We start from the raw sequence: 20,292 nt of genomic DNA on the forward strand, positions 1-20,292 counted from the left end.
AATTTAAGGTTTACCTTAAAAGGAAAAACTTAAGAATTGATGAAACACTATGTAAAAAGCATGGAATCCAGAATGTAAATCCACTCCTATTGCAGGAAGAATAGCTACATGAAAGATATCTTTAAAGGCTCCCTGGTTTGTTAGTGATATTTTCTTTTTAAAATGGTTTTCCCTTGAGGAAGCCAGCAGAAAATAACAAAAATTGACCATCATAATAAGGTTCTATGTCCCTAGGCATTATTCTCTTGCGATTTGCATATGTTAACTCATTTCTCACAATCTTTTGAGAGGGATACCATTGCGTTCTCTATTTTAGAATTGACAAGTCTGAAGGACCAGAGGTGATCAAGGTCACGAAACTAGAAGTGAAGGAGCTGAGATTCAGTCCAGATTATGGCTCTAGTATGCCTAAAAAGAGTGCTGGTTTAGGAATTTGGTTTATCTGGCTGGGTTATCAAGAAAATCACTAGTCTTTTTTGATTATGACAACCCCAGCATTTACAGAGAACCAGCTGCATCCTTATTCTTCCTCACAATAAACTTGGGAGGTATTTCGTTTTCATTTCCAAGAACAAAAAACGAAAACATTAAGGTTGAGTGATTATAACGATTGGCCCGAAGATTGCCAAGCAAACGGGCAAATTTCACTGGAAGCTCTGTCTTTGCTAGCAGTGAAATCAGGCAAAAGGAGGACCCCACAGGGATACCAGGAGAGTACAATGAAATAATGGATGTAAAAAGGCCTCGAAGAACAAGTGCAAGGGCTAAGGCCTGTGCATTTGAGTCACTGGAAAACCGGTTCCCCAAGACCTGGTCCCAGGCTTTCTGGCCTCAACCCAGCGCCTTCTCCTCCCAGTGCCCAGCTTTCTCTTCAAATCTCTTTCTCAGTCTCCACTGATCCTGCCCCCAACGCCTCAGCCGAGCGGCAGAACGGAGAATAGAAGGTACGCGCGCGAGCCGGAGGCGGGGCCGTCGCCCCAAGCTTTTCGAGGGGCTGGTCTGCGCGCTTGCGCTGTACTTCGGCGGCTTCAACCGCCCCGGCTCGGTGGCCAATCAGAGTCCCCGGCGCGCTCGAGACGTCTTAACGTCCTGTGGGTCGTGTGCGTGCGGAGGGAGGTAACGTAAGGGCGCTCGGCGAGCCCGTCTCTCCTCGAATGAAAGGAAACAACCCTCGGCGACAGAGCCCCGCTCTTCGGCAGTGCCGGAGAACCGACGCCCGCCTTCCTCGTCTCCCCTCGTGGGCGCTGTTCTCCCGTCGCCCGCCCGTGGGCCACGCTGGTGAGTTCCCCGCGGGATCTAAGGGCCCCCCGTTCTCTGTCTGGCGGGAGAAGACGAGGAGGATGGCGGTGGCCAGGCCGCCGCCCCTGCCCGTTGTTACGGGGGCACTCGCGGTGGTCTCCTTCATTGTCAGGGACCCCCAGAGGCGCCGCGCATTGTTGGTGCTCGCTGCAAAGGCTGGCGACCTAGTGCCTCGAGTGCGCTGAGAAAAATGCTAGGCGGCAGCCTGGACTTCAGGGGAGGGGGCTTCACATCAGAGGAGGGAAAAACTGGGATGGGGGGGTCTAAAAAACTCTATGCTGTTGCTTAGATCATTTTAGGGGTAAGGAGGGTGACTCCTAGTTTTGAAGTGTAAGAGAAAAAATGGTTAAGATGGCATGAGGGTGAGCCCTACGGAATGAGGGGGAGAAAAAGAAAAACTCCTGGGCAAGGGGAATCGGGTGAAAGTGATGGATAAGGAGATGCTCTGGAGTAAGATCTTTAGAGGACGAGCTCCTGGGGGAGGGAGGAGTGGGAAGAAAGTGGTACGATGATATTTTCCCGAATTCCAGAGGCTTGGCCAAGGACAATCGGTGGGGGGACCCTCGACTTTCTGGCTGAAAGGAACCTGCCGAAGTGTTGGAAAGGAGGATAGTTTTTTGAGTTTATTCAGCGCCTTGGTTAGAGGGAGAACTAGGAGTCTAGTGTGTGATTGGGGAATAAATAACGGAGAGAGTCTGCTCTGTTTCGTATCTGGTCCTTTATTAATTACATGAGCGAACAGCACGGCGTTCTCTTGCAATTTCTGTTCGTTTCGATATTCTGCGTGAAAGTGAAAAACAAATCTTTTGATCTTTGAAAAGCCTTTAATTTTCCTCTAGTTTCTACGTAATATCAGGTCTTATTCATACAGTTCAATTTTTTTCACTACCCTTTGGCTTGAAACAACTGGAAAATTCCTTTAGTTTCCTTTTGAATAACCGCAAAAAGCAGTGCGAAGCATGTCGTGCAACCAAATTCAGGTGCCCTTCCGGTACATCTCTTATTCATTTATATCTCTCCTCCGTAACTTTCCTGATAGAAAGACTGTGTTATCTTTGGAGGATCACGCTTCTATCTGTACATTTCAACTGGCTTGCATGCGGAAGGGTTTTCATCTTCCGGAACTGCAGTTTTTGTTTTGTTTTGTTTTGTTTGTTTTTCTGTGGAAAACGTTCTTTTCAGATACCAGACATTGAATGAGCTCTCCAGTTGGTTCTCGAATGCCCTCCTTGGTTGTTCAGGTGATTTTCTACCTCGGTGCTTCACTGTATCTTGAAAAATCAGAAATGCGTTCATTGTTTCAGCTGTGTTTTTCAGATGTTTAAACAGTGTTTCCCATAAAGATGTTGTTGTCGCTGCTTTAGACATTATCTTTCTTTAAAGGGAAAGGTCTCATTGTCGGGGTAAAGTATTAAACTTTGAGCTTTGCTTCCTCTTGAAAATCTTTAAATTAAAATCAAAGTGCTAAATAGCTGTGGATGATTATGAACCCTATAGTAATGATGCTTGAATGTCCTTATACTGCTTAACCCGAGACCACAAATGTGACAGCAGTAGATAAAAATCTGTATTTTTATGATAGACAGTTTTGCTAGGCGTCATTGTTTCCATGATGGTCTCTGCTGCTGCATGTTTTATAAGGCAGATGTAAAAAATCAGCAAGCTATGCACTCATGCATTATTTGAATTTTAGTGGAAAAATCCAATTAGTCATTGCATAGCACGGCAAAAATTTAATCGTTTGTTGCACATTCGTGTGTTTATGTTCACTTTACAAATAAAATATAAGCTAATTACCAGGAAATACATGAATATTTGAAAATGCAAAATTAAGTATATTTTTTGTTCTCTTTTAGATTTTGGAATCTTTAATATCTAGAAAAGCAGGTTCTGAAAATTAAGATGAACAGTGTACCTGTTTATTAGTGAAAAGAGGCAATATTTAATAAGTATAGAATTTGAGAGACTAACATTTCAGAATCAATTTTGGGAATAAAGAGTGATTTTTTTCCCTCTAAGAATTTTGCTTATCTTAAGTCAGTTTTTTTTAAGTCAGTGCTAGGATTGTATAGAGACAGCACATTAAAGATGTCTATGAAGATTAGATTTATAATGTACCATCCTTTCAGCTGGCCTGTATGACCTGGAGAAATGCTGAATACATCACGGTGACTTCACAGTGCCTGTTATTCATTGCATGATAGTAAAGGAAACTCATTTAGAACTCAGGTAGCATATCTAGGTGCTATTTATGAATCTTGGTGTTTTTGCATAGCTCTAAAAACTGGAGCAGCTATATTTTTCATAAAACAACTGGACACATACTTGCCTGAGCAAATGCAAACACACTTCCTCTTTTGTTTCTTTTGTTTCTCTGTTGTCCTTTTTTAATGCTAAAAGATTTGCTATTTTCAGCCAGTTTCATAGTTTCTAGCCAGTGTTCTGTAATCAGTATATTGAGAAGTACCCCGTGGCACTTGGGAGACTGAGGGATTTAAAATTATAGATAGCGTTAAGAGTTTGTTAAACCATCAAAGCAGAGATGGCAAGACCTTTGAAGTCTTGTTCAAAAGAGAATACTGGATATAAATTAATGAGAAGAAATGTTTTCTTTGTGGCTTCTCATTACATTACATCAAGATGATCTACATTAAATAGCTCTGAGTGGTTGGAGATCCCTCATCACCTTGCTGCTACTGCTGCTACTGGTGAACAGATGCTTCTCAGAGCTAACAACTGAGTTGTTAGTGAGCCAAGTCTCTAAACACAATGTCACGAAAATGGTCAAACCTATGTAATTGGCAATTTAATAAGCAAATTTGAAGATGGAAGTTTGATATTCTATTGATTGTGATGTATGTTATGCCAACCTGGGCCTGAGCTGCTTACTCCCATTAATTGGGTGAATTATACAAATCAAAACACTGATTTGAAATTTGTTGAGTTGGTGGCATTGAATGATCTGTGTTGAGAACGATGATGCAAATCTGTAGACTTCTGTGTTACAGCTTTTCTTCCCTTTTTTGGTTTGACTGTACAACCTATAATTATAATCTGATCAAATGCAAGGCTCATTCAGAAGAATTTTCCTTCCACTGCACAGTATTGCTACTTATGTATAGGAGTTATTGCATGTCTAGAAGACCACTGTTGGTTTGGCTTTTAATAAGCAGAGTTAGGATAATTATCAGTCAAATAAAATGGTTTAGTAAATATTAGGGTTCTAATGGCTGCATTTTATGATACATTAGCAGCTTTATTATTTTATTATTACATGGAAAAGGAACAGGATAGTAAGAATTTGAGGTCATAAACATGATTTTCTTAAATTTGAACTATTTCAAATTTTAAAAATAGTTGTTTCAAAGTTGTACTTAATTTTATTTCTAATACTTTATCAGTATGTGAACTGGAAGAAATTAAGCAATTAAAGAATTCAGTTCTCTTAATATTCTATAGTTTTCTTTGTAGTTTTAAATTGTTCTTAGGTCTTTATCATTCTATTTCCTTGATGGCCATCTACTCATACTTGAAAAATGTTTTTTACTATTAATTATTAGAGGATGCTTTAATTTTGTGATTTTGGTTTTCTGTATGCTTTTTGAGACAGGGTGTCACTTTGTAACCCAGAGGGGCCTCAGACTCACCTTGTTGCCCAGGCTGGACTCCTGATTTTTTGCCTGGAACTCCTGAGTGCTGAGATTATAGCCGTGCACCACTGTATGTAGTAGCTAGGCTATACATTCTTAGCCACACAAAAGTATTTTATCCACCTATCTCCTAATTTGAATTCATTTTGATTTCTCTCACTCTAGACTTGATTTCATTTTCTACTTCCCTCTCTTAATATGTATTATATCTGGAAGGCATCTTGGGTTTTAGTATTTATCTATACTAATGTTTAAGTAACTCTATTAAAACTTAGGTCAGACATTAAACTGATTGCATGGAAATGTATAATTTTTAAATGAAATTAACCATTTTGTTGCCATTCTTTTTCTCTGTAGCATTTCTTTAGGCTTAAAGTGGCATTCTATAAGCAGTTTAAAAATCATGTCAAGCTCAATTGAACAGAAAAAAGGGTCTACAAGACAGCGCAAATGTGGCTTTTGTAAGTCAAATAGAGACAAGGAGTGTGGACAGTTACTAATATCTGAAAACCAGAAGGTGGCAGCACACCATAAATGCATGGTGAGTATGTTGTCATCAATGGAGAGACCTCAAAACCATTCCTGAGAGAGAATCATAATAACACATTAGCATTGCTGAATATGAAGGCAAAAAATGCTGTTAAAATTTTTAAGAAATGGTTTAACACTATGCAATGTCATTTTAATAGAAAATACATTTTTAAGTTTAATGTCTTATTCATTTTCTTCATATAGTTATGAATGAACCTTAATGATTTCAAATGTTATTTATAGCTTTTTTCATCGGCCTTGGTGTCATCACATTCCGATAATGAGAGTCTTGGTGGATTTTCTATTGAAGATGTCCAAAAGGAAATTAAAAGGGGCACAAAGCTGGTAAGTTGGTATTTGTGCCTCTTAAACATAAAAATTATTTTAAACTCACAAAGAAGGAAATTACTTATTTTAAAGTGTATTACTCTGCAAATTTTATATAATTTAAAATTGTGGGTTCTTTTTTATTTTCTAGCCAGTAAAATCCAAAGCTTGATTTGTTTACAACTCAAGAAAAAGGAGTGAATCAATATCTGTACTATTGAAATATTTCTTCTCAAAAGGAAAATCTTAAAGGCTGTGATCACTTACAAAACAAATGATTTGCATGTATCATGTTTAGAATCTTCACTCAAATGTATTTTTCATAATTCTGGTATGTCTTCCCTTTTCATCATAAAATTAGTATGGGTCATCACAAACTAAGATGACAGTGCCTCCTCAGCAGGAAAATGATAACTCTTGCTAACAAAATACTGTTCTGTGGTTTGGCTATATGACACAACATTTATGACTTTGGATAACTTTTGGTGAATTTTCCAGGAGCTTTTCCGAAGCTGTGTTGGAGTTATGTTCCTGTAGTTATCTTCACCACCAGTAGCCAGATTGGCAAGATGTTATATTGCTCCTTGGGAAAAGTAGTGTCATCTCCATTGGTATTTACAACACATGACTTACCACACAACATTTCATGGATAGATTTCTTTTCATTTGGTTGTTTCTCTTGAGCTCTTTATTGAAATTATATCCATTGTTCGTTTTTGTTTGTTTGTTTGTTTGTTTTTGTTTTTGTTCTGAGACAGGGCTTCTCAGTGTAGTTTTGGTGTCTGTCTTGGATCTCGCTCTGTAGACCAGGCCGGCCTCGAACTTACAGAGATCCACCTGCCTCTGCCTCCCAAGTGCTGGTATTATAGGCGTGCACCACCACCTGGCTATCCATTGTTGTAGTAAGATCTTAACTGTGAACATATCATTCCAGCCCTAAACTGTGTGTAATAATAGAAAAGATCTTTTTTTAAAATGTGATTTTTTCCCCCCTTTGGTGGTTTTTACATTTTACATTACTTCATAACTGTAGTGTGCTGGGGTTTTTTTGTTTTTTGTTTTTTTGTTTTTTTTCTGGTTTTCAAAGACAAGGTTTCTTTGTGTAGCTTTGGATCCTGTCCTGGAACTCACTCTGTAGACCAGGCTGGCCTCAAACTCACAGAGATCCGCCTGCCTCTGCCTCCCGAGTGCTGGGATTAAAGGCGTGCGCTACCACCACCACCTGGCTCTGATTTTTTTTTTTTTTTTTAAGAAACAGAACACGTGTGTTTTTATTGCCTGGTCTTTAAAACAAATTCAGATGCAACAAGAGAATGCTACTTACTTGAAAGTAGTGTTGTAAACCTTATTGCTTCATTCATTCCTTGTCATTATATGTAAAAACCCTTCCTGTTCTTGATGTGTTAGAGCTTGCACCACTTAACATGCCTCCTGTAGTCAGACCAGGTATGGTATTGTCCCCTGATATTGAAATAGTATTAAGAAACTCAGTGCCTTCTTTTTGCATGTTACATGAAACAAGTACACATCTGTCCGTGCTGCTATAGTCAATCAAGATTCAATGCATTTCAACCTGTTTGTAAATAAAATACCAGATCTTGGTACAAGTTTTACAATTTGAAACTATTTTGTTTTGAATGTTATAAAGGGGGTGTTAATTTCCCCCCAGGTATAGTGTGGAATAATATTGAGGGTTAAAAGCCCAGAAATAGTAATAGATTTGAGCTTGGACCTCAGCTTTGTCACTAACTGGGTGACCCTGAACATGTTATTTCCTTCCCTAGCCATGTATTCTTTCTTGTTCAAGGGATAATGAGCATGCTTGGCCCACAGAGTTATTATTCGGATTAAGAGAATATACAGGACTAAGTATGGTACTCAGCACATACTTCAGACTTGATAAATGGTAGCCACCTCTGGAGTTAACTCCTTACACATAAAAGTAAGATCCCGCTAATGCCACTGAAGACTTATGAAAAAAGCATACTAGGCAGACAAGTCATGACATCAAATATGTTTTGGTGTTTGAGATTCTACCATGGCCTCAAAGATGCTAAGCATATGCTTTCCTTCTAAGCTCCTCCTCCAGCCCTATGGCCTTTTTTTCCTGGGTAATTCCCATGGGCACATTAATGTTATCTTAGACAAGTCATTAACTTACTTGTCTTTTTGTCACCTACTAGTAGATTCTGTTTTATCATCACATACTAAACATCAATGACAAAAGTATTATAAAAGGTAGAAAGATTTCCCATAGGTTGATGGGATGGGTCACTGATAGGAATACTTCTCAAGCTTGTGCACTGTTGCCAAGCACTAACTCACTAAGAGCTAGGACTTGTTTGAAAAGCTACTTGACAACCATGGGCATCTTGAATTGTGAAATAGTTACAAAAGAGGAATGTATCATAGCTTAGACTGTTTTCTTCTTCCTTCATCCAAAATGTTAGAATTTAAATGACTTATGTAGTGAATTGGAAAGCAGCATTTATGTTTCACTTTGGAATAACCTTTTAAAAATTAAAAATTTTTTTGGTTTTATTTTATGTGCACGAGTGTTTGCCTGCTTGTGTGTATGTATGTATGTGCGCTGTATGCATGCCTGGTGCCCATGGAGTCCAGAAGAGGGTGTCAGATTCCCCTAATATTGGAGCTGCCATGTAGGTACTGAGAATGTGGATCCTCTGAAAGAGCATCAAGTGCCCTTAACTACTAAGTCATCTTGTGGCCCCTTAAAATTTCCCCTAATACTTATTTTTAACTATGTCTATGTTTACATCTGTGTAGGGGTATGTGCGTATGAATGCAGTTACCCATGGAAGCCAGAAGACGTTGGATTCCTTGGTGCAGTAATTATAGGCTGTTATGATATGCACGCTGGGAGCAGAACTTGGGTCTTGTGCAAAAGCAGTATATGCTCTTAACTGCTGAACTTTCAGTTTCCTTCTTTGCTTAAATTGTTTTCTTTTTAATGAGGTACTGCCAAGTAACTAAAATTCTTACTTTTAGTTTTCTTTACTTTTCCCGGTGTAGATTTGTCTAAACAATAAAAGGACCATCAGTCAAATAGGAAAGAATAAAAAATGAAGAGTTGTATATATCTAAACTACATATAAACCAGTAACTGGCATCCCTGGTCAGCTTTTTAATGCATTTGATCCTGTGAGCTTTTTTCCCTGCTTCAGTTCATGTGCATTTTGAGATGAAAAGGGTCATGAGTACCCACCTGCTGAAGACCATCAAAAGCAGGAGCCCAGGCTCCTGAGTGCATTCGTGGCAGATTTCAGTCAGTACCTGATGTTGTTTCCGAAGGTGTTCATTTGCCCCATGGAAGAGGGGCAGACTCAGGACTTGGGGTGAAGGGGTGCAGGCGGCTGGATGGGAATCTTGCAAAGGTGGGAATGCTCAGGAGAGCAGGAGGTGCAGGGATGTGATTCCTTGCAGCCATAGGCAGTTTTTCACCACTTTCCTATCAGCCTCAAGGATCAGAGGGAACGCTATTTTGTATGAACATGTTCATCTCTTTTCCATTATCTTAAGTATATAGGCCCAAGATATATGATGAAAAAAAAGAAAAAGCTGTTTTTGTAGTTTAGTTATTTATTTTTCCACAATGGCTTCCAGTTCTCATTGAAGACATACAAAGACACCACACCTGTACCCTGTGCCAGATATGTTTTTGGGTCAGGGTCTCCTGTGTTCCAGGCAGACTTCAGACTTAACTATGTACTTGGGGATGAGCATGATTCCTAATCCTCCTGACTCCTCTTCCCAGGTGTTGGGATAGTATAGGTATATGCTACACTCACCTGTAAAGTTTATCCTTAATTGTCCAGCCATATAGAAAAAAATGTACTTTCCAAAGTAATTAGTTACCATTGCTTTTTTGAATTTCTCATGAGGAGACACGTGAGCATGGTATTTGAAGAATGTATTCTTTCTGAAGCTACTTGGTAAGATCACTACCCTAAGATGTACACCGATAGTTACTTTTACTAATTAGTACCTGTGTCAGATAGAGCACAGATAGCAAAAGAATTCAGGAGGTCATGTAATTCACCTTCCTTACCCTTAGGCAAGATTACCTAAGTCACCCAAGATGCTATGCTCCTCTGCTCTATTCTGATGTTAGGAAATTGTGGTTCTACTCACGTCACATGAAATAAAAACAGCAATATATTTGCGAATCTCATCCCACTGTAATTCAAGTGTATCTCTTAATTTCTGTTTCCATTAAAGAAGTATTTAGGGTTTTTTTTCCCTCCCTTTACTTAGAAAGAATCCTTCCTAGCCGGTTGTGTTAGTACACGTCTTTAATCCCCACACTCGGGAGGCAGAGGCAGGCAGATCTCTGTGAGTTTGAGGCCAGCCTGGTCTACAGAGCGAGATCCAGGAGAGGCACCAAAGCTACACAGAGAAACCCTGTCTCAAAAAAACAACAACAACAACAACAAAAAGAATCCCTCCTACATCCTCACATGATTCCCAAACTTGCCTATTTTCAAATGAGAATTTTCTGCCACACACCATATGAACTCCCCTGAACATTTTATACTTTATCTGTTAGTAGAACTAGCTGACACTTACTTAGTGCGCAATATGTGTTAAGGACTAGGCAGAGTATTTTAAATACATGATCCTAATTAATCCTCACAATCATGCTGCAAGAAAGGAAAGAAAGTGTTCATCCTTGCCTTTTTATACAAAAGGAAACAGGCTCAGAGAAGTAAAGTAACATGAATGTCTATGGTCATGTAGCTAGTATGTGGCAGACCTCACATTTGAATCTAGGGCCAGCACTTGTAATCAGCAGGTTATCCAGCTGTTCTTTTAAGCTGCTTCACCTCAAATCATATTTTAATAAAGTATGATAGTTTTCTAATAAAGATTGTTGATTTTAAGGCACACTCAGACTCCTATTGTTTAATGTATTCTATCAGTAGCATTATCTTGCTTACTGTTAGGACAGAACCTTATACACATCTTGGGTAAAAATGGTCTATTTTTACATTGGAGATATTTTTTTGTAGGCTCTGACCATAAGACAACTCATTTTCCAGTCTTTACTCAGTAGCAAGGGAGTGTGGCACTGCAGAGGTAGGGTGTCCGTATTTAGGATCTAAATAGATAACTCCTAGTGTGTGTGCTTTTTTTTTTTTTTTTTTTGAGAGGGCTGTTGGCTGTTCCCTATTTAAAAGCTTAAGACTTCTTTCTAGAGATAGTCAGGTGTAGGAATGAATGTAGGAAATGGCTGTGAGCTTTACCAGATTAGAGTTGAGTAAGAATGGTCATAGGGTTTTTTAAATATCAGACAAGAATTTCAACTCAGAATGAGGAAAGGCAAACACGATTTTTCTGGAGACAAGTTATATACAATAGGCACTGTGGAGAATGAAGTATAATGATTGCAATTTACTTGCCTGTTCTATGTAGATGTCCTGCAGGCATTTAAAACTCAACCTGTCCAAACCAGTATTTATAACCTTCCACCCTGAAATTTGATTCTCTTTCTGAATCCCTTGCCTTCAACCCTTCCTTCCACATCTGCTATGTGGATTTTATTTCTGAGTAGACTTGGTCTTTTTTTTCTTAATGCTGCCCTGTATCATTTTCTAGTAAACATACCACTGGTACTTGCTTAACTGCTTTTGACAGCTACTGCCAGGCTTGTGAGATGGTTCAGGTCTGATAAAGGTACTTGCCACCAAGTCTGACAACCTGAGTTTGATCCCCAGAAACCACTTGGTAGAAAGGGAGAAGCAATCATTCCTGCAAGATGCCCTCTGACATTGGCCTATGTGTGTGCACACACCAGACACACATTTAATTGTTAAAAAAAGCTAATACTACTCTCCAAACTATCCAGAGACATTAGCATGACATTGAGCAATCCTGTCTTAATGTACCTTTCCCAACCTCTTCTCTCCTTTCTTGGGTTTTCAGACATCCCCTCTATGCTTTCTTTCATTGATACTTCACAAAAGTTCTCTTTATTTGGCCAGATCAAACTCATGCTTGTCTCTGCAATACAGTATAGCACGGCATGCTTTGTAGTCAGAACACATGGGCAAGATTTTCTTCCATGGTGAACTGTGGGCTCCAAGAGAGTTGAGACTGTGTTCTCTTTGCCTAGCAAAGCATCACATGGGCATAACACATGGAAACATTTAGCATAGAAGCCTTTGTGTTCTGTACTATTCTAATAAGTAAGTGGGCACTGATCAGTCCTTGCATCTCAAAGAGGAATGGGTTTGGATTGGAGATAGTAGAAAGCCTTTAATAATAGGCTAGGTTTAAACTGGATGTCCTGGCATAACATAAAATTCCTGATTTGGTTAATCAGTGTTGTCGTGTTGTTTGAGGCTTTGACAGTTTGGAAAGGGAGTAGAAAAATTAGCCTGGTTATTTCTTCAGTGTGGTAGAGAACTATGTAGATACCTCAAACATGATGATTTTCATCTCTTCAACCTTCACTCACCCAGTGTGGTGGTATTTCTGTTGTATTCTTGGGCACTATATTTGTCAGGTAAACCTTAGATTTTATCTTTATATGTGTTTATAAAATATTCAAGAACCTACTAAAAACTAGATACTTTGGATATAGACATGAAATAAATTACTCTTAGAAGTAAAGAATGGCATGAGAGAGCTGGGAAAGAAGACCACAGCTGATCTACCTGAGAAGTCAGAAGGCTGTGTGGAAAATACATTTGAGCCTGTATGGTGACCTGCGTCTGTAATTCCAGCACTCAGGAAGCTGAGGCAGGAAGAGGATATGAGTTCCAGGCAAGCTTGGACTACAGAGTAAAACCTTTTCCCACAAAAAGGTGCTCTTTTGAAATGTGTTCCACCAGGAGAGCAATACCATGGAAGTCAGATGTGGAATGGAGAGTTTCAGGGAAGGAGTGCAGCGTGCCAGTGCTGCTTAAGTAGTGTGTGTGGCTTGTTTAGCCTTTAGTAAGGCCCAATGGGGGCGAGATGCCCCCCACTTGGTTTTTGCATACAGAAGCAGAAGGTATTGGGTGACTGTTGATGCTACGTAAGCTCTTATAACAGTGATCCCTCACCAGCTTGAATAAATCAGAAAAGAGCTGGTTTTCAGACAGGCACACTTTGGCTTTTATTTTATTTTTTATTTTTTGAGACAGGGTTTCTCTGTGTAGCTTTGGTGCCTGTCTTGAATCAGGCTCTTTAGACCAGGCTGGCCTCGAACTCACAGAGATTCATTCGCTTGGCTCTGCCTCCAGAGTGCTGGGATTAAAGGTGTGCACCACCGCCACCTGGCACACTTTGGCTTTTATAAAATAGAGTCTTACCAGATAGTCCAGGCTGGCTTTGAACTGGCAGTTCTCTTGCCTCAACCTCCTGAGTGCTAGGAGCACAGGTGTCTGCCACAAGACAGACTTTTTCTCTGAAAGACCAGATAGTAAATTTGTGAAGCCTTAGATGCAAGATTGTAAAACATAGGTAGTGAACTGCCCTCCGGGGTTCTCCCATCGTGCTGTAAGCCTGTATTTAAGGCCTCCTCCCTCCTTCAATAAATGACATTTGTCATTCTGCTGAGGCCAATGACCGACCAAACAAACAAACAAATACATAAAATTTAAAAGAAAAATAAATAAATTCGTGAAGCTTTTCCCCCAGCTATGTGGTCTTAATTGTAATCAAAGACAATATTGAAAAAATAGTTATGGCTGTACTCCACTTAAACTTCATTTATAAAATCCAGAAGTAGGCCATGTTGGGCTCACAGGACATCTGCCTATAGGGTATTTGAGGAGGAAAAGAGGTCAATTTTCATTGGGGAGATTTTTCACTTCATCTCTGTAACTATATGTATATGCATTATGAATGTAGTCATGCTAGTGGGAATTCTTTTAAAAAGCCAATTATAGCATGGAGGTTAATTTTAATGTCTGTAGATATTTTACCAGAAATTTATATTAAAGTGAACTTTGCATTTGGGGTGATTAAGTAAAATAAGCAGTAATGGAAAAAATTGTGTCTTTGGCTATTATGGAAATGCTTTTATTTAAATGCAGTCTTTTTCTTTGCCTTCATTTAGTATGTTTTATAATTGGGAACACTAACTTTATGTCATAAAATTCTCATTTGTGTTTGCTAATGGAGGAGAACCAAAACCAATAATATCAAACCAGAGCTTGAGGAGGTGTGGCTCGGTGGTAGGTTGTTTGTGCAGTATATTCTAGGCCCTGGGTTCTGTGCTCAGAACTGCAAAAAACAACTGAGCAGTTCGGTCAAATAATTTCTCTGTGTTTTAGGGGACTGTCTTGGTGCTTACTTGAGTGTGGCTATGTTTTTGGCATTCTTCACAGATTAAATATAGCAGGCCGCCTGGCAGTTCACAGGATTCTCAACTGCAAAGACCCATAGCTGGGAAGAATCTAAACGAAAAGGTCTGCACTTACCAAATGTCTGAACTTTTCAGTTGAACAAAGGGAGAAAAGAAACTTTAAATGCTCAAATGAGAATCTGTTTTTCTTATCAGACATGATTCGGGTAATTGGATAGAGTTGGAATATGTGAGTACTCAGCATAAGGTCAGAGGGTTAGGTTAGGCAAGAGCTTCCCAGACTTGAGTTTATTGTCCTCTGGTTTCCATTAGTCTGTTGTCAGGTCAAAACGAAACAAGTGTCCTTCATTGGCCCTATGTGTTAGAGGCACCTGGAATTTAAAGTCCAAATCTGTCTTGTAAGCAACTTGCCATTTTTCAAGGATTTGACAGTGTTTTTATGTGTGATCTTCAAAACCACTGATTTTGAAACCAGGAGGTATAGCTAGCTATAAGATCACATAGAAACAGTTTTGAGTTCACGCTGTACCCTCACTGTCAGTGGCATTCTTTTTTAAAAAAATTAACACGTAATTTGGTCACTGTCAACTAACTAGATAAGCCTGAGGGTACTCTTGTCTGTGTTGGATATGTGAGGCATTATTCTAAACTATGGTCCTGGAGATACACAACATTATTGAGGCATTTCTGACTATTTGCTCCAACTGTACTGTCCTGCTTTCTGGATTTTATGGGAAATAGTGTTATTACAGCCAAAAGGAGGAGCTTGTCTCTTGTGAAAATACCCTAGCTAGGGTGTCCCGTTCTTTAGGTGCTTTTGACAGTTTTTGTCTTTACCTTCCAGGCTCAGGAGCATGGCTTCTTTTCACATCTTCTTTTGCATTTTGTTATTCAAAGCAGCTTTCTGAAGTGAGTGTCTCCACCGCTGTGAACAATATTGCTCTGCTATGACTCTCTATGCTGGGAGATCCTCTGCTACAGTTGAGCTGTATGGAGCTGTGCTCTTGAGTGTTTCTGTAGCCACTGGATTCTAGCTTTGCCACAGACACTTTGTTTTTGTGCTTATCCATGAAGTTGGCAACCTCATTTTCATTTTCCTCCTCACAGCGACTAAGAAAACAGTATTTTTCCTTTTGATCCTTAGGACTTCATGGAGAACTGTTTCATTCTTGGTCTTGTTCAGTTGACTGAAGCGCAGGTATGCTGGCTGTCCAGTGAAGTCTCGGTCCTCTCAGTTCTTTGTGTGTCCTCTCATGCATGGCTTGCTTCCTCTTTCATCTTCGGGTCAGCTCCTTGAGACTTGTTTCTGTGGTACAGCTTAACCTCTGTTAGCATAGCAGAACTTCTGGCTGTTCGTTCGCACGGCTTCTGACCATACTGTGGATGTGTACAATTACCTAGGATAGGGCAGGACCTCATTTTCCAAACTCTGCAACTTTGCACTTGGAGATTCATAATTGAGGTTTATCAGGTCTTCCAAGAGCAAGCTGAAGAGGAGGGTAAGAGAAAAGCAGTATCAGTGACAATGTGTTTGCCTTTTAAAAACAAGAACATGGAATAGGATACAAGCAGAGTAATCTGAGAATTAACATTTAGACCTATACATTGGAGGAAAGAAAATTAGCTCTCAAGAGAATATTTGGTAGGTAGGTCAGCCCCTTTTTTGGCAGGGAAAGGACACCATTGTTCTTGAAAAACATGTTCCTGCCACATTAGTTTTCATTTCCCACATTTGAAGGTGCCAGGGATACAGTGAAAGCATGATGGAAATGGCAGCTGACAGTCTTCTTCTGGAGGACAAATCGTGGGAAAGACTGGCGGAGTGCAGAGCAAGTGTTTTCGGTAAAGGCAGATCCTGGGTACCAGTGCTAGCTCCATCTGACATAACTTGCTATGATGGTGACGGTGGTGATGGCGGGCTCTCTTTGTCTGTTTTTTGAGACAGGCAGGGTCTCACTTTGTAGACCTCGCTGGCTTGGAACTCACAGACATCTGCCTGCCCCTGCTTCTACCTCCCTGGTGCTGAGATTAAAGGCATGTGCCACCATGGCCGTCCCTCTTTTAAATTAATTTTTCTTTAGTCTTTGAACATTTTGTACATTTGTGAAATTTATTTGTATCATATCCAATGACCATTACCGCCCTCAACTCCTCTTAGTGCCCCTCCCGTGTCACCCTGCTAACTTCATGTCTTTTCTTTGGTTATTACTAACCCCCTGGAGCCCTATTATTGCTGCCGTATGTGCATGTGTGTGAGGACAGCCACCGGGCTATGGGGAGACCTATCAGCAGCCCAGGCCCCCCAAAAGACAGTGGCTCTCTCTTCCTTTCTAATTCTTTTCTTTTTTTAAGAAAAGCTTTCCATTTTTTTTTCTGTTTGCCATAGCATTTCAGAAATGGTTTTACCTACCTATCTTTCCTAGCTTCTTTAATTATGATATTTATCTCTAAGCTCTCATTCTTGTTTCTAGGAAGGCTAATCTGTTCTTCCCTACATTCTGTGTTTTTTCAACTGAATTGTCCTCAATATCACTTTTTCTAGTTCCAGATCATACCGTTTGTAAGTTATTGTATGTGTGTGTAGAGGGGGCGGGTGTGTGTGTGTGTGTGTGTGTGTGTGTGTGTGTGTGTGTGTGGTTTTGTTTGTTTTAATGTGTGTGAGTGTTGTGCAGTGTCCTGATAGGTCAGAAGGGAGTGTTGGATCTTCTGGAAGCTAAGTTACAGATTGTTGTGATGCATTATGTGGGTCCTGAGAACTGAACCTGGGTCTTCTGCAAGGGCAACAAGTGCTCTTATCCAGAGAACCATCTCTCTAGCCACTGTTTCTGAGTAAATCCTGAACTCAAGTTGCCATCAAACTTGAAATTGCCTCAGTTTCCAGAGTTCTTCTATTAAAGGTATATGCCTACATCCAGTTCATCATCATTTTTAGAAGCACCTGAAGATAAATAGGTAATGTCTTCAATTTTTAAGGGGTGTGTGTGTGTGTGTGTGTGTGTGTGTGTGTAAGATATTCCAATCTTCAATAACAGAATTAAATTAACACAATTCAAAAAATCAACACGTTTACTGAGCACTCTTAGTTTTCAGTGGGAGAGTGCTTGCCTACCATGCACAAAGGCCTAGTGTCCTTCTCAGTGTTATAAACAAATATAGAAGGTAAACTCTATTCATTTATTTAAAAAATAGAACAATTGTAAGAACTAAGATGAAGCTGCTATGTACCCTGTCCTGTAGGAGTTGAGGGAAAAGAATTGTTGAAGGTGTTGGGCTATAGCTTAGATAATTGGGATAACACAGTGAGAGGTATACAAGAGTGCATGCCTAAAATCCTGACATTTGGGAAGCTGGCACAGGAGGGTTGCCTCATGAAGGCTAGGCTATGCTGCCTACCTTATCTCAAAAAGTAAAACAATGGATGGAGAGATGGTTCAGGGGTTAAGAACACTGTCTGCTCTTCCAGAGGACCCAGATTGAATTCCCAGGATCCACATGGTAGCTCACAACTATGTGTAATTCTAGTTCCAAGGGATCCATTGCTTTTCCTCTTCTGGTCTCCATGGGCACACAAACACCCGTACACATAAAAAATATGGAAAAATAATTTTTTAAAGTACTAAATAAATACCCTCTCCCCCAAAATCCAAAACCCCAAAGAAATTCTATTCCTTATCTTGACAAGTATTTTCTACTCTAAAATATTTTTGTTGCTATTTTGTCCCATTCCTCATTGAATGGAACTGACAACAAAATAAGCTTTTGATCGCTTTAAAAACATGATCTTCTGGGCCGGGCAGTGGTGGCGCATGCCTTTAATCCCAGCACTCTGGAGGCAGAGCCAGGCGGATCTCTGAGTTCAAGGCCAGCCTGGGCTACCAAGTGAGTTCCAGGAAAGGAGCAAAGCTACACAGAGAAACCCTGTCTCAAAAAACAAACAAACAAACCAACAAAAAATAAACCCCATGATCTTCCTATGTTGCTGTAGTTGGTTATTTATGAAGTTGGGTTCTGTTACCATAGCAGCTTACACTAACTTTGGACGTATCTGAACTTATAGCCCCCTCCCCAATACTGGCATTTTTTGGTTTCCTTTGCATTCTCAGCTGAGAGGCAAGCACTGAATGCATTGGATACACTATTCCTGACACTTTTAAAAAATAACTTTTTGCATAACAAAATACTTTGAATACTATAGGAAAATCAGAAAATACAGAGAATTAAGAAGAGCATTCCAAAATAGCAAATCAGCTTTTTGCTTCGTTTACTTTTACTTTTACCGTCTTTCTTTTTGTATTTTCTTTCCCACTTGAACGGATTTACTGAGTTCTCATCAACTGCAGCACCACACTGTGAGATTATCTCAGAAAGATACAGCATACAAAAACAAATCACAGCCGGGCGGTGGTGACGCACACTTGGGAGGCAGAAGCAGGCGGATCTCAGGACAGGCTCCAAAACTACACAGAGAAACCCTGTCTTGAAAAACAAAATCTCCCAAACAGGCACAGCCGTCTATTTGCCTTTGAGTCATTTGGTCCAGCTCGCGCAAGAACCCGTCGTGAGAGAACAGCCTGAAAAGCAAACCTAGGGCAGTGCTTGTTTTTATCCAATGGCCTGGGGCCGGGCCTCGGCTCCTGCTGCAAACTGGATGCCCCTAGTCTCCCAGCAGCTAATGAGCCAGTATCTATGGTAACTCCGCCCTCTTTTCGTATTTTTGAGACAGGGTTTCTTTGTGTAGCTCTGGCTCTCCTGGTACTTGTTATGTAGACCAGGCTGGCCTCAAACTCACAGAGATCCATCTGCTTCTGCCTCCCAAGTGCTGGGATTAAAGGCGTGTTCCATCACCACCTGGCTTCTCCCATTTTCAAAGACTATATACTAGAAATATAATTGAGATCGAAATTAACATAGTTTCATATCCTGTATTGGTTTTTCACTTAACATCTGTAGACCCATTACTTTGAAGCTGGGTATACTGGACATGCCTATCATTCCAGCACTTGGTAGTTTGAGGCTGCAGATCATAAATCTGAGTCCAACTTAGGCTACAACATGAGATGCTCTCTGAAAAAAAAAATGCTTCCCAAGGAGCAGCAATAGAAAATTCCTTCATATGAATGTTTAAACATGTTTCAATTGTTGTTTTATAATTGAGACTATTCAAAAACAGTTCTGCAATGGATGTGCTTGAACATAAATTGTTTATGCCTGGTAGTATTTCCAGTAAATATGTAGAAGTGCAATTACTAGAACAGGGATATAAACTTTGTAAAGGCAGTATTTCTAATCCTTCCTTTTGTGCTGCTAGAGGTGGAGGTTGAACCTAGGGCCTCACACATGCTGAACAAGTGCTCTGTGATCTGGCAATACCCCCATTAGCACAGTGTTTCTTTTTATGGTAATTACTTGGAGTTTCAGTACTCATTTGAAGAAGGGGGTTATTTCTTGTGTATTAATAGTGGATAGTGGCCCTTGTGTTTTCCTGGGAAGTACCTACATTGAGAGTATTTATTTTTTACTTACATGAGTATTTTCTAATATAGCATGAATGAGTTTAAGTGTTTGATTTCCTTAGAGAAATGTGAGAAATTTTATTGGAATTTACCTCTTAGTACATCAGCATTGCTTAGGGACCAAGTAGTCCAAATGTTAGGATCATAAGTGTTTGTTTGTTTTTTGCTTGATTGATCTTGGGTTTGGTTTTTAGAGACAAAGTCCCAGTAAATGTAGCCCAGGCTGGCCTGCAACTCCATCCTTGTGCCTTGGTCTTCTGAGTACTGAGATCAGAGTTTAGAGCAAGGTATCTGGCAACCAGGAAACAAAGTAAAGCTTTTGTTTTTCCCTTACTGTGATTCACTTTGATATGGCATTTATAGTTTAGGAGATGGCACGTTAAAAGTCCACTGGGTACAATACACTGTGTTTTGTGCAACAAAACCATTAATAATGATTGTTATGTACTTCCAAAAAAGAATTGCATTCTAAATATAGAGCATGAGCTAGTTAATTACTATCTAATAAGTTTAGAATGTAAGATATATTGAGTTGAAAGAATCTTTTCTTTCTGTTGGCTTGAATTCATAATGCAGAAGGTAAGTAAGATTAAATTGAAGCAGGCAGGCCTACTTTCACAGTATAATCAATTAGTTATCACAAAATATCCTCAGATCA

General features: G+C 39.8%; 1 protein-coding gene across 1 annotated transcript in view; it reads left to right on the plus strand.

The window, feature by feature from the left end:
• Positions 1-1,115: 1,115 nt before the first annotated feature.
• Positions 1,116-20,292, plus strand: part of Phf6 (PHD finger protein 6) — a 44,334-nt gene continuing 25,157 nt past the window's right edge. Inside the window, exons 1-3 of the mRNA XM_036174930.1 lie at positions 1,116-1,278; positions 5,307-5,490; positions 5,724-5,825. Coding sequence (XP_036030823.1) covers positions 5,353-5,490; positions 5,724-5,825 — 240 coding nt within the window. The 5' untranslated portion in view covers positions 1,116-1,278; positions 5,307-5,352. The remainder of the gene's footprint in view (positions 1,279-5,306; positions 5,491-5,723; positions 5,826-20,292) is intronic.

The sequence above is a fragment of the Onychomys torridus genome, chromosome X (assembly GCF_903995425.1).
Source record: "Onychomys torridus chromosome X, mOncTor1.1, whole genome shotgun sequence".
NCBI lineage: Eukaryota > Metazoa > Chordata > Mammalia > Rodentia > Cricetidae > Onychomys > Onychomys torridus.